The following is a 24694-nucleotide window of genomic DNA, read 5'->3' on the forward strand; positions in this document are numbered from 1 at the left end:
TACCTTTCTTTTTCCCCCTTTTTGTTAAGAAGGCATTTTCAATCCCTCACTGTTAGGGCCAGGCTCATTCCTGGGAGTCACGTCCCACGTCACCAGGCAGATTAATTCCACTGGGAGTCATGTCCCTCATGTTGGGGGGTGGGGGGTGGGTAATGAATTTTTTGCCAAGTTGAGCTTAGTGAGAGAAAGGCCACATCTGAGTAACAAGAGGTTCCCTGGAAGTACCTCTTAGGCATAATTATAGGAAGGCTCAGCCTACCATTTACAACCCTAAGTTTCACAAGAGCAAGCCTCAAGTCAAGGGCCTGATTTATTAAGTAGTGGGTTCCTAATTGCACTTAATATATATTCTATCCCAAGATAAATGGTCAGTTTACTACATTATCTTCACTTAGTTGTACAATCATCATTACTCTCAACTTTAAACAATTATCATAGCATAATACATCTCAGAGCTCTTATTAGCTACTAATTATTCATCCCTAGTATTAGTGTAGTGTTGGTAAGATATTCCTATTAAATACAGTCTGTAATATGTAATGGGTAGTTTTTCCATATACCACTCTGTTGTTAAGCCTCTGCAGAAGTGTCATACCTTATAAGTATATTATGCTAACACTCATTTAGGTTTGTGGTGCTACTCTGTGGGTTACATGCCTTTAAACAACCATTTACAAACATGTTCACCTTCAATGCATCACTGATACTTATAATCCCATTAACGAACCATAGTTACACCTGACCACTCCCATACCATTAAGTTCACCCTCATTATCATATCTGTACATATTAGATTATCATTCCCCCTTCACTAGCTTCTGTCTATCTCTAGGTCCCCAAAATTTCTTAAATGGCCATCTTCAAGGGGAAGCTCCCATCCCCCTAACTAAGATTGAGTTATCTACCAGTTTATTAGGTGGGGACTCAGATTAAATCTAACTTGGAGAAACAAGGAAATATCTTATACCTGTTTTGTGGAGTACTTTCATCGCTGATTTGTTGATTTAAGTAAATTTCTATTATTTGCTACAAAATGAGACTTGACTCTAACAGCATATTTTCTCCTCTCTTAGCCTATAAGGTCCTTTGCAACAGAATACAAGTCTGATTAATTTATTTTTATTCCCCATAGGAGAGGTAGCAAAAAGAGTTAGTTGTGTGAAAGTCTATTAAGAGATTGTTAAGTCTCAGCTCTAAAGTTACCAGAGAGGACAAAATGGCCCATAAGCCATTCATTCAACAAATACATATTGATAGACTACTTCTAATCACTATGCTAGATGCTGGAAATAAAGCAATGGATGAGACATAGACCCTGTCCTCAAGGAACTCACAGGCTGGCTAAAAAGCAGAAAACATTCTAATACAGTGTGGCAAGTCCACTGACAATGACCTGCTCAAGGTATTATAAGAGTTGCAAAGTGGGGTACGCTAATGAGGGTGGGCAGAAGGAGTTAATGGTTGATATCTACCTTGAAGGATGAGTTTGCAAGGAAGAGTAGGGAGAAGAGGGAAGGTGTTCTGAGTGGAGAGAAAAACATGCATAGGCAGAGATATGTGGGAAATCATGGTATGTTTCTGAGATGGTGAGTGGTTTTGGTTTATTTGGAGTGTACAGATTTCAGGAAGGCAGACAGCAAGGATGAAGCTAGAGGGAAAGTCTAAGGTCAGAGCATGAAAGAGTACTATGTTAGAGTGTAGACTTTATCCCAAAGGCATTGTGGGCTATGGAAGATTCTGTCAGAGAAGTGACATAATCTCTTTTTGACTTAAGATCAAGGACTCTGTGTGGAGGAGGGATAGGAAGGGAGCAGGGTTGAGTGACATGGCACTGAATGTGTACACAACAATCTAAAAGTTTACGGAAAGCATTTTTTACATCTGTTATCACTCAAAAATTATTCTTGGACTGTCCTTTCACAAAACCCTTCTAACAGTATCTGCAGCTGTGAGTACCTTTTTTCACAGGGACATTTCTCCAGGATGTGGAGAGAAGACACATTTAGTGAACGTGGTTGCATATGTGACACTCCTTGGCCATTTTTCCTGGGTGGTCCTGGTGTTTCTCTGGCCCCACAATCTCATCCCAATGACTCCTGCAATCCCAAGCATCTTTAGGATACAGAATATCTTTGGATCATAAGAATATCTTCTATCATAAAAAAGGAGTTGCTTGTGAAAGTGGTCTCTACCCTTGGCTGGTGCTCAGTTCCTTGTAAACACTTATTTGGTGTACTGAACATCAGTGATGTCTCAGACATCAATTGTGAAATTGGGGTGTGGCTGTTAGCACAAATGCCTCATTTATGGACAAACCCTTCTGAGGGCCCCAAATTGTGACCACTGATTTCCTGGGTTCATGTGGATGCCAGTTTTTTCAGTATAATTCATAAGTGGATTTCTTTAATTGGAATTTGGTAAATGGAAAATAAGAACCAAAACACTTTGAATGAACTACACACACATTTATTTATTAAATAGTTAACAAAGGCACATCAATAACCAGTTACTATATATATATAGTCAACACAGATATGATCCTCTCATAATTGCCAATTTTCCCAACAAAGAATTGTTCTAATCTTCAGGTCTTGAAGGCTAAAGGCAAAATTTCAGTCCCGATCCCATTCTTCCCCCCACCCTCTTCTTGAGACCCTGAAAGAGCTGATCATCATCTTCTCTTGCCATTAAGTATACTGACTGCAGAGACTCCTCAGATTCCTTCTGCTTTTTCCCAGGCCCAGTTTTTAATAAATGGGCTGCCTGCTTTAACAGATGCTGTTGCTGCTGCTTGCTCTAGGACTTGTTACCAATTTCTCTCTTTGCACTTGGACATGCGTGCAGTACATTATACCACTTATGAGGAGACATCTCACTCTCTCTCATCAGGAAAACCTATGATTTTTCTTGTGTCTGTTTCACTTTGCGTTGCCTGCCCTGCCTGCTTCTGCACTGTGCTGATTTCATGTACAATGCTAAAATTCTGGGCTACAGTGATTGAAACTCTCTTCTTATACTGATTTATGCACCCACTTCTGAATGCTGTGCTTTTGCTTTGGGCATCTGTCCGTAAGAGTAGGAATCAGACCTCCTGTTCCTCTATCAAACCTCATGTTATGTCCTGGTGGATGCCCTTTCTATCCAGAGTACTCTGCTTGGAGCTCTTGGCTTATTCCCCAAACTCCCATTTTCCTCCTGCCTAAAGAGTAAGTGTAAATTCAGGCACTGAAAGGAAAACCTGGATGGGCTCAGTTATATGGGCATTTCTAGTACAGGAAAGATACAAGTAAAAAAAATCACATTATGTGTGTCCATTTGTTGAGCATTACAAAGTATAGGTGACTATTCAGAAATACATTTATGTATCAGACCTTTCACTGTGTAATGTACTCTAAAGGCTGATTTTTACAAGGCTGACCATGTGAGTGGATACTGGTCCATGAATTCTGGAATGTTCACTATCTAGACATTATTTTAGGTTCATTACTATATCAAAACTTTCCCAACAATAGCATAATTACAAGATACTTCATTTTTTGGCCTCCTTGAGGTGGTGAATTAACTAGACCACTCTTACCCATAGGAATTCAATTGCTGACTAAATGCTGTGACCCAGTGCCTAGAAGTTTGCTTCGGTAAAATATAGCTTCCTTATTCACATGAGTCATGCCTTTTTAAATACAAACATCCCCAGGAGGGGCAGCACATTAAGTAGTGCCAGGCTTTAACACCTTAGTGAGAGTTGTTTCTTAGATCTCAGTGGAGAGCTGCTCTCTACAGCCTGAGATGCCCAACAGGGATATTCTGAAGGGGAAAAGTTCAGATCTACCTGAGGAAGCAGGTCTGATTAGATACTGCCTAGGGGCTTCTAGGGGGCCAGAAGCTACCATGAAGGATGGGAAAAGGAGGGGCTTGGAAGGATGCTAGGAAAAGAGGTTGAAAGGTACCCAAGACAAACTTGGTATAATTCATTTTTGCCTATGGGTCAACTTTCTTCTGGACAATAGGAAATTCCAAGTCTCCATTTTGATGATGGTTGTGAATGCCTGCCCTGAATTCTCATCTATCATTCAGCAGCTTCAAAGAGAACAACAAACTGAATTCTGAAAGAGGCCAAAGACTTCCTGTCAATGTCTATATACTGAAATGGTTTTAGTGCTGGGATTCTCATAGATGCAAGGAAACACATGGAAGGTCTTGAAGTTGGCTTAAGAAGGTAAATGACATATCAGGAAATGTCATAGTGGGAACCACACTCAGAATAATATAACAGGGCAAAGGGGGTGAGGGAGCTTGTAGCTTTGTATGATTCAGCTGATACTGGACAAGGGCCCACCCTCCTCCTTGGCCCTTTTCACCATTAGAGACGTGAATAATACTATACTCTGCCACAACCTCTTCACCTTAGTTTTTCTATCAGTCCAACTACCAAATGGTGATCCATGCAGAGAAATTACAGATTAGTGTTTCTGAAGTATCTAGAAATCTGACAGACTTAGTATTACCAAGTTACATTTTGCTTTCTTCAAGAACAAAAATGATTATCCTTTCATTCCTGTGCCATTTGTTGGAGTTAACTAATTTTAAGTGAGAGAGAATGTTTTAATGGAAAAATTCATGCATCTCATTGTTTTGAAACCACTGATGCCCATCTTAAAAGAATGAAATGAACAACACTGGTTTCATGTTACACTGAAAATATAGGATATAAATGAATGACTGGAAAATACAAACTTCTAGTAATATATCTTAGAATTTGCCTTAGAATTCTGAGACACAATAGAAACCAGTAAGCATTATCTCAACATTTTTTTTCTTTTACTAAAATACAAGTGTCTTTTTGCATTAGTAACTTCAATATTATAAGAATAATACATTCAATAAAATGGATGCATTATCTATATAATTCAAAATACTGAAGGTATATTTGGAAAGAAATTTATTCTATGTATGAAAACATTGAACCAAATCACAATTTAAAATTTTATATTAGAATTTCTAACAACTAGAATTAATATACTAGAACCTCAATAGTTTTTAAGTAAACTCCTAATGTTTGAATATGGATTCATAAAAAAAAGACATAACCAAGAAATTTACACATTTTATTAAATGAACAAAAAATAACCAACATAGAACTAGTATAATAAAATGAGTTGCATAAAGTATAATTCTAAACACAAACAAGCACTATAGCACTATAACTTGGCAAAACAAAAACAAAGCATCTGCCCTATTGAGAGCAGCTGAGAGAATGAACTGTTGCATTTTGGAGGCAAAATATTAGGGGAACAGTTTATATTCGTGAAATATTCTGGTCATTATTTAAATCTATAATTGTTCATAGGGATAATTTTTCTTATCTACAGGTATTTTTAAATCAATATTTTCTTTTGCCCAAAATATTGGCTTCCATTTTCTACATTATCTGGATTGTTGTTATAGTAAAACAAGAGCATCTGCTGTAAATCTTAATATAAATGATTGTAATCTGGGGGCATAATAACAAATGGCTCATTTTTAACAATTAAAGCAACAACAATTGTAAAAAAGGGAAATTTATTTTGAAATGGAAAATTCCAGAATCCAATAGCTGATGGTCATATCATCCTCTCAACTGCTAGACACAAAAGATGTAGCAACAAAATGATTTGGTTTCCATCACTAATAGCATCTGTATACAGAAATAAAGCTTCGGAACCATGTAGTTCTGTGACAGATAAATCTTTAAGTTGTATGTTTTGGGAGAAAAAAAGCACTGCTTTATTCTTGGGTTACTTTTAGGTCTTGTTACAGAGGTATTTTTTTTAATTAAAGTAATATGATGTAGAAGAGCACTAGCAAAGATTTTTGCAATATCTGCAAATAGCAGTGACTTATTTCATAGTGATATATTTGTTTTCCTTCTAGGTATACATAATTGAGGATGGGTTCTAGTCAAAGTTTATTTTTTTCTGGAATAATCCTGTTTTTGAGTGTTAATGGGTGTCTCTTACAGATAAAGGTGGTAGAGGGGCTGGAAACTTTATGAATTAGTCAAATTTTACCCTTTTCTGGAATTATTAATAGAGCTTCTTTTTTTGGCCTCAGGTATACACATTCTCAGTTATGTGTCATTCTCTAATTTATTTTACTTCTGCAAACACAGCCACTGAGTGCTAAGCTCCAAAGAGTATGACCCAGTGGCTGTCAGCCTACACACCATGCCATTGATTCATTGGATATCTTTTGTGAACAAAATCACAATTTTAAATTGTATATTAGAATTTCTAAAGATTGGGATTAATATGCTGGAATATTAATAGTTTTCTAGGTTCTAGGTTCATTCCTACTATTTTGTAGACAAATCTTTCTGATGTAAAATCTTACAATATCTCTACTGACCTCATGAAAATACATTCTTGTGGCTTATAGATTCATAAAGAAATGTCAACACAAGGACATAGGTTAAATTGGGAAAATATATTGGTAATAAGACTAAAGTTGGAATTCCTAACTATAGAATGAATGAATACATGTATTTTATATCAAGGGGGATGCTGAATCTGATGGTGGGGCTGCTGTATGGCTGACTCTAAGTGATTATGCCTGAGAGTAAAAAAATTGAAATTTCTAGCCACCCTGGCCCTGAGCTATTGGACAACTGTAAGGCTTGGACTGCTATCTGGCTTTGGTTTATTTTCTTGTCCCTATAGTGAGAGCAATCAAAATGGGTAGCAACATTAATACCAACCCCCCCAAACCCAGGATGGGCTCCTTCTCCAGAGCAAGATGTGAAGGACTCAAAGTATCTGTGGTGACAATGATGGATCCTTAAACCTTTCTAACCTTAACACTCTCTAGGCCTTATTGCCTGATGGCAACCACAATGTTAAATGGAGATCTGTAGGTGATGTGGGACAGAGATGATCTGACTGAAACACTCTCTTCCAGCTCCTATGTTATTTAAGATTTTGACTTTTTTTTCTGTTTATTTAAAGCAAACAGTGGGAGGCTGAAGTGGTGCAGTGAAGTACTTTCCAATCTGGTAAAGTTACATCAGAAAACAGCCTCCACTGAACAGGTTTAATGTAAATAAAGCCATTTATAAAGTTATGCCAGGAACCTTTTTTCCCTTTGTTGAAGGAAATCATATGCCCTATGCTGGCCATACTTACCTGTTAATATGAAATCTTTCAATGGTTTCTAATTTGGTTTTGGGTTTTGGATCTTAAAGGAGAACTAGTGGTCAGGGTTAACTATTTGATTGTCACCTAACTATATATTAATTGATACATATCAATTGATAATTTTCCGTGAAAGTTGAAATCTGATTTGATTCTAGTGGAAACATCCGTCTTGTAATTCCATAGGCTATTCCACTGCTTGTAACCACTGAAAACAAAACCTCAGCCAGAAACATGCCTGGTATGTGTGTTTGTGTTTAGAGTGAGGAATAATTTTAAAAAGCAAACAATCTTTGCTAGTGGTCTTACTAAATGGCGAAGTACTGTTACTCTTGTTCAGTGCTGTAAACTGAAGTTGACCTGTTTGTTGCCTGTTACCAGTCTTTTCTTTTGGTGATCTGTAGAAAATTAGAAATCCTCCACAACAGCAAAGCAACATCATGCTTTAGTTAAATCTTACAGCAAAATTCCCTCCTTCTCAAAGTCTTGGAAATAACTCTCAGAAACTTTTCCACTATTATCACAGACTTCTTATATTCAAAGAAAGCTCCAAGGATTGCTTTCATGGACTATGTACATAAGTGCAAAAAAGATGTGTCTCACACATTCACACCCTAACTGAGACAACCAGTTAACTGCAGCATATGTCTCTTAAACACTGTTATGGGGTCATTCCACAGTATCTTTATGTACGAATTTACAAATATGAATTAATTTCCAAATATGCTTTAGTTATGCTTTAATCCTCACTTAGATATATTCGTGTAAGCATGTAATTCCAGAAAACAGAATTTTTCCAGCTACATCTATGCCACTTGAATTAATTCTGAATAAGCAAAAGCACAAAAACGGCCAGATAATGTATTATAAATGCAATGATTGTGTTTTGAAGTCTAAATACTGTGGAATAACCCTATCCACACAAAAAAATTCTATAAGCTATGAAACCTGACTCTAGAATCCATGTGTTGTAAACTTTTTGAGCAAAAAGTCACATAGGACACAAATTCAGCTTTCACATGGGTCTTTGGGATTAAAGAAAAAAACAAAAACAAAAACAACCACATCCGTGTTGAGAATTTTGAGCTGTATTTTCTACAAGCTCATACTGTCACAAACCATGTATAGTTTACAAGTAAAATTTTCACACACAAAAAATGTGTCTAAAGGTAGCCATGTTGTAGTTTCATTGCCAAAGCAACGACTAAATATAATTAGTTAACAATTAATCATTATTTGTATATAAAGTTAAATTTGTTCTTAAACTGTGAACTGTAAAGAACAGTTATGGACTATAATCTAGATCTTGTCATGCTTCAGTGTCAGTTTAGACCATATCTAGGCAGCTAAATACATGTAGTAAAAACTTAAACTTTCTCTAACTCTCCTTCAAGTTAAATTCATTAGTTACTTAGAGATATATAAAAGTAATAGAATAAAAACCTTAAGAACTAACAATAAGAAAACTGGAAACATGGCACCAATTAGTGAGTTGGTGCTCAGAACCTATATTTGTAGTAATATTTACAGTTTGATTAGGCCATCACCTAAATTTGCAAAAAAAAGTTGTTATACTCCTACATACTGTTTATTCTATTGCCTTCTTTGATAGGCATTGGTAAAATTAGGCCACTATCTTACTAAATCTCTTCAACAGGATCAGGAAATCAGATTTCTCTCATAAATTTTACCTATATTTATTTCAACATGTGTGATGTGAATTATAGAAGGGATAAAAAGAATGAGGATTCCAGTTACTAATGATTCTGTGCATCACAGCCTACTTTACAGCCTAAAAGAACTCAGACAATTTGTGGCTGCATTTTATCTAAGAGCATCCTCATCCGCACTCTCCAAAGGGGGATTAAAAAAAAGAACCATATAACATCTCAAGTAGCACTTTGGCCTGCTCTCTTATTTAATAAAATGTAATGTCACTATTGTTCCTTATTTACACATCACTATGCTTACTAGTCATGTCAGTAACAGCAGATTCAGATTGTCAAGATTAATTTCATTCTGTTCCTGCTATGGCAGGGAGGAGGTACTTGCTTTTCCCAAATTGGAGAGCAGGTGAATCGAGGCTGCCCTATTAGGGGACACAGCTTATGGTGTAGGACAACACTTATGGAAAGATCAAAGTGCTTTAGCATGTTTAAAAACGGATGGTGGAGACTGATGGAGTAGAGAGAAGATGGCTTTCCACATCACAATTAACCACAAATTAAAGACTCTAAGGTAAAAAATTGAAATGAAATGCAACAGCTGGTTGTGGAATCATGCTCCAATTGCAAAAGGAAATACTGCATTTAAATAGCAATTTTATGAATCCATTTAATTTAATTTTAATTTTAATCCCTCTTTAAAATATTCTTATGTTTATGGTCACATAGTGTGTTTTTTTAATTGTCACTAATAAATACCACTTAAATGATAACTTTAAGATTACTTTCTCTGTATATATGACCTATTTTATCTACATTTCAGCATTCCTGCATATTTTTGCAAAAGACTGAGAGAAATGGACAAAACAATAACTTTGGATAAATAAAACCAGAGGGCCATGAAAAACACAAAGCTTTAAAATGTTACTTAAGAATCAGAAGTGGTTAGAATTTTATATATACAGTTCATCAAGTAAATTTTTGTTTAGAGTCACTGATTAGTTTTGTGACTTGTCTTTTTATCTGGAAATTTATAGTCTAATGACTCTCTTCTTTTCTTGAATAAAGAAAATTTGAGTAAGTCATTGCACAGCTAGTTTAAAGAGTGCTATCTTAAAATTGCATTTTGTCAAAATTATTTTTAACATCATCAAAACTTCAGTGCTTTGAGCTTTGTTTCTTTAAATTCATTTGCAAAGCAACTTTAAATATGCCAACAATATAATAAGTTTGTGGCACCAAAAATGCAACTACCCTGCATACACTTCACTGAACCTATCAATGATTTCCAGTGCTTAAAGCAACATGAAAACAGCTGTACCCTAGGGTTTTTAAAAATCTAGGTACATCTTTGCCAGAAGTCTAAAAAGTTACATGAGACCGGATGTTGCATCAAAATGTTGAACTACACAAAAATTCGTTTTGCACTGACAATGTCCCCATATCCTTTAAAGAATACATCCAGACTAGCTCAGGTGCATCTTTCCTGGCTTCATGTTATCAGGTCCACCCTTCTAGAGAGGCACTGGCACAAGTTATACAAAACTCAGTTCCATACACAAAAGGCATGATCTACTTTCTTTAACAATGGTAAGATTTTTGGAAACAAACCAAGTAGTTCAAAGAATCAATAGGTAAAAATCAAGACACCTCTTAGTTCTCTAACTCCAAGCAATACTGTTAATGGATGACAGTTAACAGATATAAGTAAGATCATTTAAAAATCATTTTGATCATGTTGTGGACTGATGATTAAGATCAATAGGATATCAATTACCAGAGAGTTAATTTTGCTTTTTGGATTCTGAGTCAAATTGCTCTACTTTAGGATGGAGTCTCAAATGTTCTGAAGCACAAACAAGGTAAAATGGTGGAACAATTGAGATTCAAGAAATATTTCTGGGTCCAACTGCCACCAATTAGCTAGGTAGCTTTGGGCAAGCCATATGCCCTGGGCCTCAGTTTTATCTACTGTGAAAAGGTCTCTGCCATTACCATTGTTCTGTAATTGGAACACTACTAGCCAACTTAAGGTATCCTAAATCAGATATTTTTTTCTCTGCTTGTCATTTTCATGAAGGAGAAAAACAAACCTTTTATACATATCAAGTCTGATGATTTTATACTTTCCAGTAAGAGAATATATATTCATTAGAAAATATTAAATCTATCTAAGTTGATGTAAAATGTCAGGTTTCCACTGTATCATAATAGTAACTTTAATTATTGAGTAGAGTAGAGGGGGTATGCTCCATACCATAGGAATTAATTACTATTTTATTCGGTTGTAAAATTATTTCATAAGTATTAGTAATGTGAATTCAGTTTAGCTCTGTGGAGTTTAGCCATTGTGTCTAAAAAGGGTGCTAAAAGTCTCTCTATTCTAATTTTCAAATGCATATAAGGATAAACAAGTCCCAACAGACAAAAAGAGGCTTGGTTATGATCTGAGAGACTCCGATGTTACAAAAGTTTGTGTGAGGAAACACTTTCCATATATCATAGGTGCTTGCTTCTTTGCTGATGTGTTTAACTAAACTTGAAGCTCAGTTGAACTGAAGCTAAAGACAGATGTGGACATCCTTCCCAGAACTTTTGAATAAATCAAAGAATAATTTTAAATGCCTCCCTCCCCTGCCCACCATTTTGCCAAACCTGTACTCAAGCTATGCTTGCAATCACAATGCAGAAGATTGTCCAATTTGGGGAGGAAAGGCCTCATTTGGAATCAATTCTCTTTCACCCTGACTGACTTTTGCTAGACTGCATCATACTTATTACTCAAAGAGTAGTCTAAAGAGGATGAGCCATTTGCAGTTGAAAATGGCACTTGTGTAAAAGGTTACACTTTTCTCCAATCTGTAAAAACTATCTCCACACCCACATCTGTTTAATTTATAACCTATAATTAGTATACCTTTATGCCTCCAATTACTAGTTTCTCAGCTGAAGATGACAAATGGCTCAGTTGTAGACACTCAACCTAGGCGACAGGATCCTTGAGCCATGAAAAAAATGCAATGGGCTCTTTACACAATTTGTAGTATAAATGCTGAGAAATTGATTCAAAGGTAAATTCTTGGTTTTCAAGGAGTTATTTAAAAGGAGTAAAATGAGGAGTTAATGTTTTAAGAAGTTCCCTGTTTTGTGCAGGTAACTATTTCACTTGCAACAAATCTAGTAGTGTGACCTTATGTTGCAAGGTCAAATCTCCAAGTTCCAATTCTACACATGCATGCTTATGAGCAGGTTTTTGTACAATCAAAAGTGAGGCATTTTAAGTGTCAGCCCCAAGAAAACTACAGAAATATCCTAAAGAGAGAGCATATTAACATTAACTTGTCAGTTTTCAAGCACATATTTCTGTTTCCCACTAATGACATTTTAGTTGAAATCAAACACCACACATATACAGAAAAACACTATAGTATGAAAAACCTAACACAATACAATAATGGGGAAAATGGTACTGGATATATTTGATACATTCTAAATCAACCCAACAGACTATTGTGTAAACAAAACAGTAAGGTAACACTTCAAATACAGACAAACATTTATCCACCAAGAATGTACAGTAAACCAACAATAATCCCCTGTGGAGATGCACTCAGCATAATGGTTGTTGGAAAATGACAAAGGGTAATGTAACAAATTACAACATTTTATGGTCATATTCTACCTGACAAATTCAAATAAGATGGATGGTAAATTATTGATGTATTCATATTTTGTTTTAACATCTCTATTGACTTTTTAATGCTTTGTTTTTCATTATTTGAATTTGTTAGTTGGTATTTTTGCTTTGCTTAATGTATTGACTGCACCACACTTAGTGTTGAGTTGGTAGAAGAGGACATACGTGAATATATATATAGAAAGGCCATATGGAGCGTCTCATGGAGATATTCCGATGTTCCGTAACTCTGCTGTTCAGTATTTCAACTGAAATGGAAAAAAAAATAAAGAAAAAGTGAGAAAGACTGAAGGGTTATTAAACTAAGAGTTAGGATACTATGATTCCTGTCCCAGTTCTGTGTGTAAACTACAGCAAGATATTCCTCAGTCTGAATTTCAGATTCTACATTTGTAAAAACGAGGCTGCTGGAAATGGTCACTAAAGGGACATATAGCTATGGTAGTCTATGATTCTCGTTGAGTGCTAATGTGGAAAACTGCCCTAAGTTAGCAGAGACACACAATTATTTTAAGGCATTATCTATGCAATGACAAAATATTTTGATGAACACTCACCCATCCATCCATCTCCTTTGACAAGCATATACTGAGAAAATGTGTTTGAGACCAAATATTCCAAAATATGCAAATATTAAATGAACTTTAAACTTTTTATTTGACTGTTTTGGAGACATGCAGAAATAGTCTAAGTGTGAAATCCAGGTATACAGTATTGTGCAAAATTACATTTTTGACCTTTAGAGAAATTTTCAACATCTGTTACACATTGAAATGATTATGTTTTGCTAAATACCTCTAAATTTTCAAATGGAGTGCAGAAAAAGGAATCACTATTCCCATACATGTTCTGTTGGAAAGTTAATTAGATTTGAAAACTTTTGTTTACCTTGATGTGACATAGCCCATGAGAATCAGGCAAGTGTTAGCAAAACCTACCTTCTCATGTTTGATGGTATTCCCAAGTTGCCACTATCCCAAATGACATCCCTGGAAACTACTGCAGTTTATGATTACCTTAGCGATTCCATCTCCTCAAAAGTGTCTTTTTAAAACATCCCTTATGATTGAGAGGACCTAGTTATCAGTCAGCTGTAGACACTGTTGAGAACAGTTAGTGTTCTGGGCCTGTGTGTCCTCAGCAGGCAAGGAGTGCTAGCTGAGATTTGGGGAACCAGTCCATCAGGCAAACTGTTGTCTCCTTCAACTAAATGAAACACTCTGGGTGTGAGAACTTCAACCTTTCAGTGACTAATACTTTATATGCAATTCAGAATTGGTATGCTTGTTTAATAAGTCCCTATCATTAATTAAGATACCTCGGAGCCTTAAGTGGCTTCAAAAGCCATATGTTCCAAGTGAGCAATTGCTCAAATAGTGTGCTACTAAGGGCTCTGGACTAGGCAAAGAGGAGATCAAGGGTGAAGGGGAAAAAAATCCAACAACAACAACAGCAAAAATTAAAAAAAAAAACCAAAACACATGATTTCATGATTTGAATGAAAGTAATGATTAAATTACTAAATTTGTCACTCAAAATTCAAAACAGCTGGAGCAATTCTGGCAGACTTACATGGGAAGCAACATGAAGTGGCAGAATGTAAAAGCACTATTTTCTATAATGTCATAGGAAAAGCATAAAGCTTACTTTCAAGATAATCATTTCAGTTAAGTCCTAACAAAATTACTTTGCTTTACTTCAATAAGAAATGAAGCTACAAAAATGTTAAAGAATTAAAATTCGAAAGTTATATGTGCCTTTTGCTAACAAATTATACTCCTTTAATAATAGGAAAACATTTCAGAATTTGTAAGCTCATTAGGAAAATACAGTACCAGCTATCATTTTCATTTTTAAAAATTGCATATTTGCTCTCCACATATCAATTTGGAAAATTTAGAATGTTTAAGTCAAACTCTAAATTACAAGCAATGTCTATTAATGAAAATATTTACAAAAGCCTTTAGCAAACGCAATTATATAAAGAAAAGATATAGCCTATAAATATTATTGATATTAATACTTAAAGAAACTTACTGTTCTACTGGTAACTTCTACATCTGTGAAACAAACATGCTGCTATTCAGTTCATCTATTGATAATTGGGGTATCTACAGTAGTAAAAAAGATTTTAGATTAAAATAGTTTCTTGAGATAATTCTGTTTATTTTGTTCACTGTTTGAGCATGGTAATCAATAACCAAAATTAGTTTCAGAGAAAAATTTAGACGTTAATCATTTCTGCCAATAGTTAATTTTACAAAGCACAGATTAGAACATGGTTTGTTCCCCAGTGAATTAATGCTCCATGGTTATCAACCTTGAAATGTAAATTAAACAGCAGTGGAATGAGCAGTCTGCAAGCATGATTGCCACTTTAATAAGGCACAAATGGCCATATACATTACATGAAAATTATTGTAGGTATAGTCCTAAAATTTCAAGACCCCTCCAAAAACTTATAATTTGCCTTTTGACTCTGCCTAGAAATACCTAAAGCAAATGAAAATCATAACAGCACAAGCACATCTAATGTTCATATGAGAAGGAATTTCTGATGAAATCACTGGGAAATGATAAGGATATCTGTGCCTTGGAAAGGAAGGTGATTATCATCTTGCTTTCTTTCCAGTGGATCTGAAAGTAAATGTGATGATTGTACCAAGTGAAATTTCAAACACAATAACCAAACATGGTAGTAAAATAAAATAAATTCTCCTCTTGACCATGAGGAAGCATTTAAGAAATATTCAGTATATACATTTGAGGATTGGTGAGGCAGCAACAATTGTATATAGTGTAGCAACAGCAATATCTGGTAACCAATTTAAAAAAGAGTAAAATTCTGATGATTAAACTCAGGGTGAGTAGCAAAGCCCAGAACACACTCTAGAATATACACAAAATAAAACTTCTAAATGTGACAGTTACTTAAGATACACATAAGAATATGAATCAGTGTCTCTCACCAATCCAAAAAAGCATATACATGCCTTACCAACACATTGTAGTTATCTAGGTCTGAACAGGTGAAATAAATGGCCAAACCTGATTGGCTGTAGCTGTTGCAGCGAAGGGGACGCTGGTGGCAGGTGTTGTTGCTGCAGACACAGTGGTAGGTGTAGCACCGTGCATCATGGGCACTTTCAGTAGGAAACCATGGAAGCAACACACGGAAAGGTGGAGTATTTATGCAACCATGACATGTACGATGGAATGGGGCGTGGTAGGTATCACAGCAACAAGCCATGTAACATCATCATGATGGATACACCAGGGTGCAACATGCAATCACAGTCAGTGCAAAGCAACACAGCATGGAAGGGGGTGGGGAATTTAAAAAGAGAAAAAGGGAAAAGCCAATTATAGTTACCATTGAAGAAAACAGAACCATTCTCAACATTCAGTAAGTTTTTGAGGAGAATCACAATGTAGTTGATTCAAAGGGCAAAATTTTCAAAAGTGCTTACAATGGACATATATGAAAAAAGTCTGATTTTACCAGGGCTGTCTAAATGAAAAGCTAGTTAAGTAGACAAGTAACTGGTACACACATTCAAATGGGAATTAGGCTGATAGTTATCTTGTGAATTGATGTTTGGGTTCACTGACTTATGAATGTGATTGCTGTCACTAGATATGCAGGTACAAAGGGATAGTTATTTGTATATTTACCTGATCTGCATGCAAAAAATATAGTCATTCTATTGGTAGGTATGGGGTCGGGGAGCAGATATGAACAGTGCAGTGAACTATGCATGCAGGTGTTTAAGTACATCTCTGGCAAACTCCTTGGAAGCTGTGGCTATTTATCAATCAAATACACAGGGCAATTCATTGTAAATATGCAACAATCAAATTGTCTTCACAGCAAAAATTACAGCTACAATGGCTATCTGCTGCAACATCTCTTTCAGGATGCTTTCTCTGTCTCAGAAAGCTATTCTAGTTGCTAGCTCATTTTTAAAAGCAAACCAAGGAGTTAATTGTGAATGGCAAGCATGCATATATAATAATTTATCATATGTATGTCTACTGAATTCAGATTTTCTGAAAGTCTACAGAGAAAGTGAATGGTCTGGAGAGAAGAAAATCAACATATGCAATGTCATAGAAACCAAAAAATGTACCCCAAATGATGACTAACAGAAACTCTGTAGTTGTCCCTTATGCTTCTCTCTAGTTATCCACTATCTATAGTCATCCATTATTGTCTCATATGCCAAGTCCCAAAACACTCCAGTTTTCCCTTTGAGAGCACAGCAAGTGGACAAGAAGCAGCACCTTAGAAGCATGCAGACTGCATTCCTAAGCAGAACACTTAAGGTGAAAGGACAGGGGAACATCCCTGAGAAAGCCACAATGTGTGGAGAATGAGACACATTTCACAAACTTTCAATAGTCTGTTCTTCTAAGCATATGCATATAAGGCTCCAATTAGTAGCAATGGAAATGTTATTAAATCCTGCAGGGAATGGCCAGTCCCTCAAAAATAGAGGCCTCACCACTGTTGCCAGGGTTCAGACCCTGCTATGTTAGTGAATGCTGCTATTGTGTGTTGTTTTCACTTCTTGTCTTGTCTCAAAAAGCCTGTTAGTCCCTTTTGGGCTCTGTATCTACTGTCAGGTCAACCCTAGGTATGGAGGTCAACCTGCTGCAAACTCCCAAAAAGGAAGGGAGGAGCTAGACTGATATGAGATCATGAGGTGGGGTGGGGACATTCCTCCCTGCACTGAACAGTCTGTTCCTGGAGACCAGGAGGACTAGGACTGTAGGACGTGTGAATTCGCCAGGAGTTCCCTGATGAGAGAAGCAGTTGCTTTCTCATCTTTTCCAGTATTAGTGAAGTATAATATGGCTTATAGATGGCTATCATATTATGTTGGATCTGAGTGTGACTGCTTGTTAAAAACCACATAACTCCCAAAAGAATGAGAAAGGCTGGGTCAAACTGTTTTGAAATGATTCTGTTGTGCCTGCTTTCTGTGCAGATGGTGCTTCATCCTAAGCTCATGGAACACTACAGAATCCTCTGGCTTTGCTCAACTCATCCTTTCTCAACATCTAAAGATTGAATGGTTTAGGTCTTAGGAATAATTTTTTCTTGGAGGAATTGTTTCATTGTACTTTATAAATTATAGATTTGAAATATTTTGCAATTTTCAAGTAACAGACATGAAGCTAAGAACAAAATTGCCTAGTCTGGTTGGGTAAGGAAACATTTCAAAATATTTCAGTTGCTATTTTTAGGGTGGAAATAAGGAAATGGCAGGCTCAGTATTTGGCCACAGTGGCAACAAACTAGGACTTGAGAAAGTAGGACAATTTTGATTCTATGAAGACAGGTAACAGCACCATCACCATACTAAACCTCAAGTACACAGAAAATGTATGGCCACATTAATTCAGTCACTCAGCTCTTCCATAGTCACAACAGAATAACACTTTTTTTCAGATTAGAAAAAGTTGAGAATTTGTGTATAAAAACCTACCAATACTTGGAGTGGGTGCCATGCACAGTATTGGCCCTGTACACCATGCAGAAAAGCGTGGAAAGCAAAGAAAAGAGATATTTCATTATTAAAGCTTCACTGATAGAAATAATTTTTAACTAGAAAGATATTTTCTTTGCAATATTAATTAATCAGCACATGCAAACCCAGTAATCTCCCATGCTTACAATTACAGCTTAGCTTTACTGATCACATAACCAGGTAAACAAAGTAATTCTTGGATTCTTAGGTATAAAAATGATCTTTAATTTTTCTTTACAGGAATTACCTTACTTAAATTGTATATTTATTTTGGACCAATACGTCCTAAGTGATTTTTATCAGAAAAGGGAAAAATTTCAATTCACTACATACATTATTTACAAAATATGCACCAGGATCGGGTATCTGGTACCAATATTTCTATTTAGAGCATGAATCTATTAACACTGCCTCCCTCATCTCATCAAAACCAAGGACTTGACTATGAACATAAGGTAAAGAAGCTTTTCATTAATAGGAGGCTCTCAGCCAGACAGGATTTTATTTTGCCACTGATTAAGAGGAAGGGTATTCTTCTGACATTTTTACTTATACATCTAAACTTTAGATTGGTCAAGCCCAGCAAAAATTCTAACTTCCAAGCAAAGTGAACAACGTAAATTTTATAATCAGACTATAATCACTTCAGCTGGCCTTCCTGGGCTACCATATTCATTCCACAGCTACAAGACAAACTGGAAGTAGCCAAGGCAGAGTGACCTAATTTGTGTAAATTACAAATTTTTGAAGAAAAAGTGCCAGAAATAAAGGCACCTCAATCAGATTTGTTTATGCTTTTTCTCTCTGAACATTATGTTGTTTTCTTTTCCCCTTAGGTTGGGGAAAAAAAATCTTAATTGTTAGATATCAATGGTAACATTTTATAAGTGATATAAAAAAGTGCTAAAAAATTTCCAGTCTTTTCTCCCCTAAGAAACTATTACATAAATGTGTAAAAATTGTGTTATTTTATATGATGTCATGAAGAACTGTTGTGTTCAGTAACTCAGCAAAAGACTGTTTTCTTATGGCTTCTTTCAAAATTAACTAATTGACTGGTTTATTAATTAACCAATAGGAATTTTTCAAATCCAAGTATACAATAACATGTACTTAGTACCTTTATACAATCAACAAGGCTTTCTAAATTATTTTTTTTAGAAAATAACTTTTAATTTGATAACACTTTTCATCAACTTATAACATATCAACTAAACCTAATTCATTTTAGCATTTTTCTTTCTACAAGGTGAAAGAACAAATCCTTTGTGACTTTCCAAGAGTCCTCTGGAAAGTCCCAAAGACAGCTGGAAATCAAGAAGACATCAGTTAGGGTTTGATTTTGCGAAGGCCAAATGTCAAAAGATGTCAGGAGGTTTGAAAACATGGTTAAATAGGGTCACGGGTCACTGTGAAACAATACTTGCCTCGTCATTTAACCAAATTGACAATAAAAGTTTTTAAAAAATATAATTATAGCAGGTAACATGATGTTTTAAAAAATTTAGTTCTTTTAAAATGAGAAGACTTGATTCTCTTAAAACAATCAAGGACATGATAGGTTCAACATAAAGTACAGGAAGTTATTCTGATAAAACACAATCTCTGTCTTCTAGGCCAATTACTCAGAAGGCAAATAAAACTTTTTATAGCCTCTAAGAGCAGACCAATAATCCAAGAAAATTTTGTCACTTTAACAGAGAGAAAAACAATTAATTTTTAAAGCATATGCCATTTTTATTGGAGAATAATTTCCAAACTTGGGCATTTATGATTTCTTGCAATAAGAAGTCTACTGTATTCCCAGTGTTTAGTATTTTCAATTTATTACTTGGAGATTATAGGCTCATTCTTAAAGTATTATTTCCCCTCATATATGACATTTATTTTAAAAAATTTCTGTCAAAATTTTCTATTCAATTTTGTTGCAAAACTGTTAATTAATTATAGTTGAATATGGGGGTAACATATAAAATATTCTGCAAAGTATCAGGAAAATATAACAAACTGCTGTATTTCTGTCAATTGGTCTAAGAGAGATTAAAACTATGTATTTTATATATACTACACTACACTATACTATATATATTAATATAATATAAACTTAAGGGTAGGTTTATTATAATTATCTTTGGCATTTCAAAGATATATGGACTATACATTTTGGCAATGCTGTAGCTGGCAAGCAATTTTTTGATGGCAGTCCGCTGTCTCTGAAAGTGATACCTAAGAGTCAAGGAATTAGTTTGAGACTTAGCCAAGTGAATCAATCATAAAAAGTGAAAAATAAGAAACACAAAAAAATGTTGACACTTTTTCCTATATTGATTTAAAACCATTAATTTTCAGGATGTTCTATATCCTAGCCAATCAAGCGTAACAGCCTTTTATTGCTAATCAAGATACCTGTTGACATTCCTCCCATAAAAGCTCTTAGGAAGCTGCTTTGCAACGTATTCATTTACATTTTTAAATCTGCAGTACCCAGAATGCTGTTCTCACCTGCAGGGATGAATGCTGGCTGTGGGAGTGGCAGGTTAGGCAGGGCCTGTTGGCAGTGGAAAATATTGGGGTTGAAGACCAGGGTGGCACCATTGGTCTTTTCAATTGCCAGTCTCTTCGGTATCAGCTGAAGTGCACCAGGCTGAAGTGCCTGTGGGAGAGGGATGGATTAATAAATGGTATGAAAGAAAGTCAAAATGTATTCAAACCAAGCAAGCACCAGTTATATAAGGTATGGCCCGGGACTCCTCTGCAAGAGTAATCCACTGAGTAACACGTTAAATAAGCACCACAGCAAGGTAACCAGCTGCAGAGAGCAAGTGGTTCACTAGATGAGTAGCTAGTCCAAAACAGAGCAAAGGAAGTCTCAGGACAACAACAACAACAAAAATACAAGGGGGGAAAAAGTTTTTCAACTTCACTAATTTATGCAAGTATAAAAGGACCACCTCATTTGGGCAGGATGCGACCAAAAGCTGTTATAGGAAATAATCATTCAAAATTAACATCGCAGGGATGATCATCCATTAATCTATTAAAATGAGATTAGCAGAAGCAATAGATATAGCAGAAAACAGATTTCTGCCAGTTAAAATTTTATGATATGGGTCCAGGAAACAAATGGTATATCAGTGATAAAACAGATGTCAATAGATCAGAGTCTGATACTGTAGTCCCACTTAAAAAATCCAATTTATACGAGGACTTCAGATTCAAATCGTATAAACTGTATATTTCCAAACTAGCATGCAAGAAGAAAGCAAATGAATCACTCCTTCCCTGCTGCCTACCCCACCCAGGTACCACCTATAGCTAGCAAAATGTATGCAATTCTCACTTACAGGGGCTTGCAGTGCATTTTGGTACATATGATTTGCTTTTTAAGTCGTTGCAAGATTTAATTCTAAAAACCATCAGCATTTTTAAATCCTCCTTTCATGTCTATAATTCTTTCAAAATCCCACAGTGCTTATAATAATCAAACATGCCCTTGGATGATATTTGTTGGAGAAGTTAAATATTAAATTTTTTTTCTCAGCAAATTGCACATTACTTAAAAACATGTCCCAGCAACAACAATTAGGTATGCACCAAATTCTTAAAGAGTCAGGAATACTTGTTCTGAGCAACAATGCTTCCATGTGCCAAAAAGTGGCATGCCACGATTTCCTTTTTCCTGGGGATAATAAAGGCCAAAAGGTATCCATCTCTATTGTCTTTTGGGAACTGTGATGTCAGTGCAAACAGCATGACAGGTCTGCTTTTTTTTTCTCCTAAATTAAGATAAGACTGTTAGAAAAGTGCAATGAAAGCAAACCAAGTAGCTTTAGAGATCATAATTTCCCAATTTATATATGAGGACGAGATGGTAAAGGTCATGATTAAAACCAAAAATTGCAAAATATAATCTATAATTTATAATGCTTTTATCACCATTGGGGAAAAATGGTTTCGCTTATGACATGAACTCAGCAAGACAGGAGACTACATGGTTTTTGAAAAGATTTCCCTTTGATATTAGTGGGTGGCGGGCAGGCCCTTCTCTAGAAAGTCAGGAGTATGGTATGATCATCAGAACCAAGGTTGTGTTGCCTAACAAACTATAAATGGGAGTAGGGCTTAGATGGGCAGTCAACTGGCAGTCCCTGCCAAGGTAGTACTATTTGTTTCCTGCTGCTATCAATTCTGATAGGTCAGGGCTCGGTTCTGACTGGACAGTGCCTACACTATTATTAAATATTTTGGTTATCAACACTGGACAGAGCCTCAACAACCTCATTGCAAACTCACAAACTTGCCAAAGAGGTATGACACTGTGGGTGAACTAAGTATCTACCCTTCAAATATTTTTATATACATACAGCTGCTTTCAGTAAAGTCAACCTGGCCTATATACATGAACAGGGGAAAAATCCCTCTTTTACAAAGCCTTTCAATTCTGAATCCCACAAAACACAAAAAACTTAAATTTCTTCATGAAGAAGACCAATTTGACCTTACCACTAAGGCCCTACTTTGATCAGTTCCTCAGAAAGAAATTTTATATCGATATTCACAAGTACCACCTAAAGGCCTACGATATAACAGTTAGCTCTCTAAATCGAAATTTGGAGCCGACTTGTAGCATATGCATTGTACTAAACACATCAAAATCATCAGAAATGGACACACACATATGAAGGCCCCATGTCTAAGCACAGGTATGGTTGCAAAATTGGCTCCAACAAACCATTCCTTCTACACCCCTTGCATAGGACAGCCTTTATTTTTATAGGGCCAAGAGCATTTTGCTCCTTTAATAGAGCTATGTTGCTTCTGTACTCTATACCACCAACTTAAGTAATCAAAAAATCAGAGGCTTAAATCTGCATTGGACATTCTGTATATCTTGCTATTTGCATAGCTTAAAATTCCCCCTTCAAAAATTCTAAGACAGAAAACATTTGGCCAAGTCTTCTTTAACATTCACTGATAGATGTACTTTGTCCAGATCAAGAGAAAAAGTAAGTATGTTCTACTTTGGTGCTCAGATCCTTCACAAAGTAACTGGGTGCAGTTCTGAGAAAAGAGGGATATTGAGAAGGTGGGAGTAAGTCCAAAAACAGTACCGGGTTTATGAGACCATGATTATGAGAAAAGGTTGCAGAAACTTGGGGTATCTGGCCTGGAGAAAAGACATGAGAGTCACTCTCATATGGAACAGGGAATGACTTATTTTATGAAGTTCCAGTTACAGCAAGATACATTTCAACTCAGAATGAGGAAAACCTTCTTAACAAATAGATAGGGATGTTTGAAAATAAGTCTTTCTCTTCTGAAAGGGTAAAGTCTCTGTCATGGGAGTGTAAACTATCTATGTACATGAGGAGATTTAGCTCCACACTGCATTTCTTCGGGATCAGGGGCATGTAGGTGCTTTTTCCGCAGTCAGGGAACACAAAGTTTCCTCAGGGCTGTGGCCTGTATTTGGGGTTATTACACCTTATTACATGAGGAAAAGCCCAGGTAGTAAAAAAAATATTAAGTGGCATATCAAAATAATTGACAATGTTGACCAACTGCTAAGTAATCATAATTACCATTTCTCCACCTATCACTTTAGGGTGTTACACAAATGTCTTTCCTACCTTGTACCTTTCAGTGTTAAGTAGAACTAACTCTTAACCAAAAGTGACTTGGTAGGGCAACTCAAAAGCCAGAATTCTTCTCCTAACCATGTAGAAATCTTTAGCCCTTCCTGGGCAGGATGCTGCCTTTGTCCTTGAGACCACCAATCCAAAAGGGAAAGAAACTTTAAACTTTGGGAACTTAGAACCTGCTAAATATCCCATCTTACAAGACCCCTGTTTTCAAAAGTCATTAAGGATATTATTAGCAAAGTGCCCACAGAGCAGAGAGGCCGCTTTCTGCCTTTTTAGAATAGTAAGGTTAGTTAGACTATAAAAACCACCCAAAAATAATTTACTGCTTAAATCATTTAATTTACCCCCTGGTCTAAAAATGGAAGAAAAAGCACAGTAGGTTAAAATCATTAGTAATGCTTTTTAAATAATTGTATTCTGAAAATCTTAGTTAAAAAAATGTAGAATAGATAGAGTCTCTCTTTTCCAGCTTACATCTTTGGCTGTATGTATTGAAGTCCATTCATGATTATTCAAGATTATGGTTACAGGATATTAGACAAGTTGGGAATATGCTCATTATTTCTCCTAAAGCAAACAGTCCACAAGATGAGGCTTGTTCTTACCATGGCAGTGGCAGCTGAATGGTTCATCTGGTGATGAGCTGCCTTGAGTTTGGCTTGCAAGTGTGCAGGAGGATGAAAGTACTTGCATTTCTCTCGGCAGCATCGACCTTTGATGTAATCCATGCAGATCGTCACAGTATTATCATTTACTTCAATCATGGAAACATCTGTAGGGTGAGCATAGCGGCAATCATTTTCACCACGGGTACAATTTCCACGCTGAAATTCTCGGCAAACCTTAAAAGAAAAAAACATCACGTCAGTCACATTGATGACCAGCAGGTGATTAGCTCATTTATTTTGCCAGTCTATATAAGAGCAATGGTGTACATTATTATGTCATTTATTTAGGAAAAGTCTAAAAAGATGAAGGATAATGTAAA

General features: G+C 35.9%; 1 protein-coding gene across 9 annotated transcripts in view; it reads right to left on the minus strand.

Annotated features, from left to right (window-relative positions):
- Positions 1 to 5090: 5090 nt before the first annotated feature.
- MBNL3 (muscleblind like splicing regulator 3) overlaps positions 5091 to 24694 on the minus strand; it is a 138407-nt gene continuing 118803 nt past the window's right edge. For 6 of the 9 annotated variants that reach the window (XM_037821013.1, XM_037821011.1, XM_037821009.1 and 3 more), the window contains 6 exons: positions 24312 to 24548; positions 20564 to 20714; positions 18020 to 18055; positions 15576 to 15670; positions 14565 to 14638; positions 5091 to 12775 (listed from right to left, as the gene is read on the minus strand). In XM_037821013.1, the coding sequence (XP_037676941.1) occupies positions 14582 to 14638; positions 15576 to 15670; positions 18020 to 18055; positions 20564 to 20714; positions 24312 to 24548 (576 nt within the window). In that variant the 3' untranslated portion in view covers positions 5091 to 12775; positions 14565 to 14581. The remainder of the gene's footprint in view (positions 12776 to 14564; positions 14639 to 15575; positions 15671 to 18019; positions 18056 to 20563; positions 20715 to 24311; positions 24549 to 24694) is intronic. The other 3 variants (XM_037821012.1, XM_037821010.1, XR_005214479.1) reach the window with 2 other exon arrangements.

Source organism: Choloepus didactylus, chromosome X, assembly GCF_015220235.1.
Source record: "Choloepus didactylus isolate mChoDid1 chromosome X, mChoDid1.pri, whole genome shotgun sequence".
Classification (NCBI taxonomy): domain Eukaryota; kingdom Metazoa; phylum Chordata; class Mammalia; order Pilosa; family Megalonychidae; genus Choloepus; species Choloepus didactylus.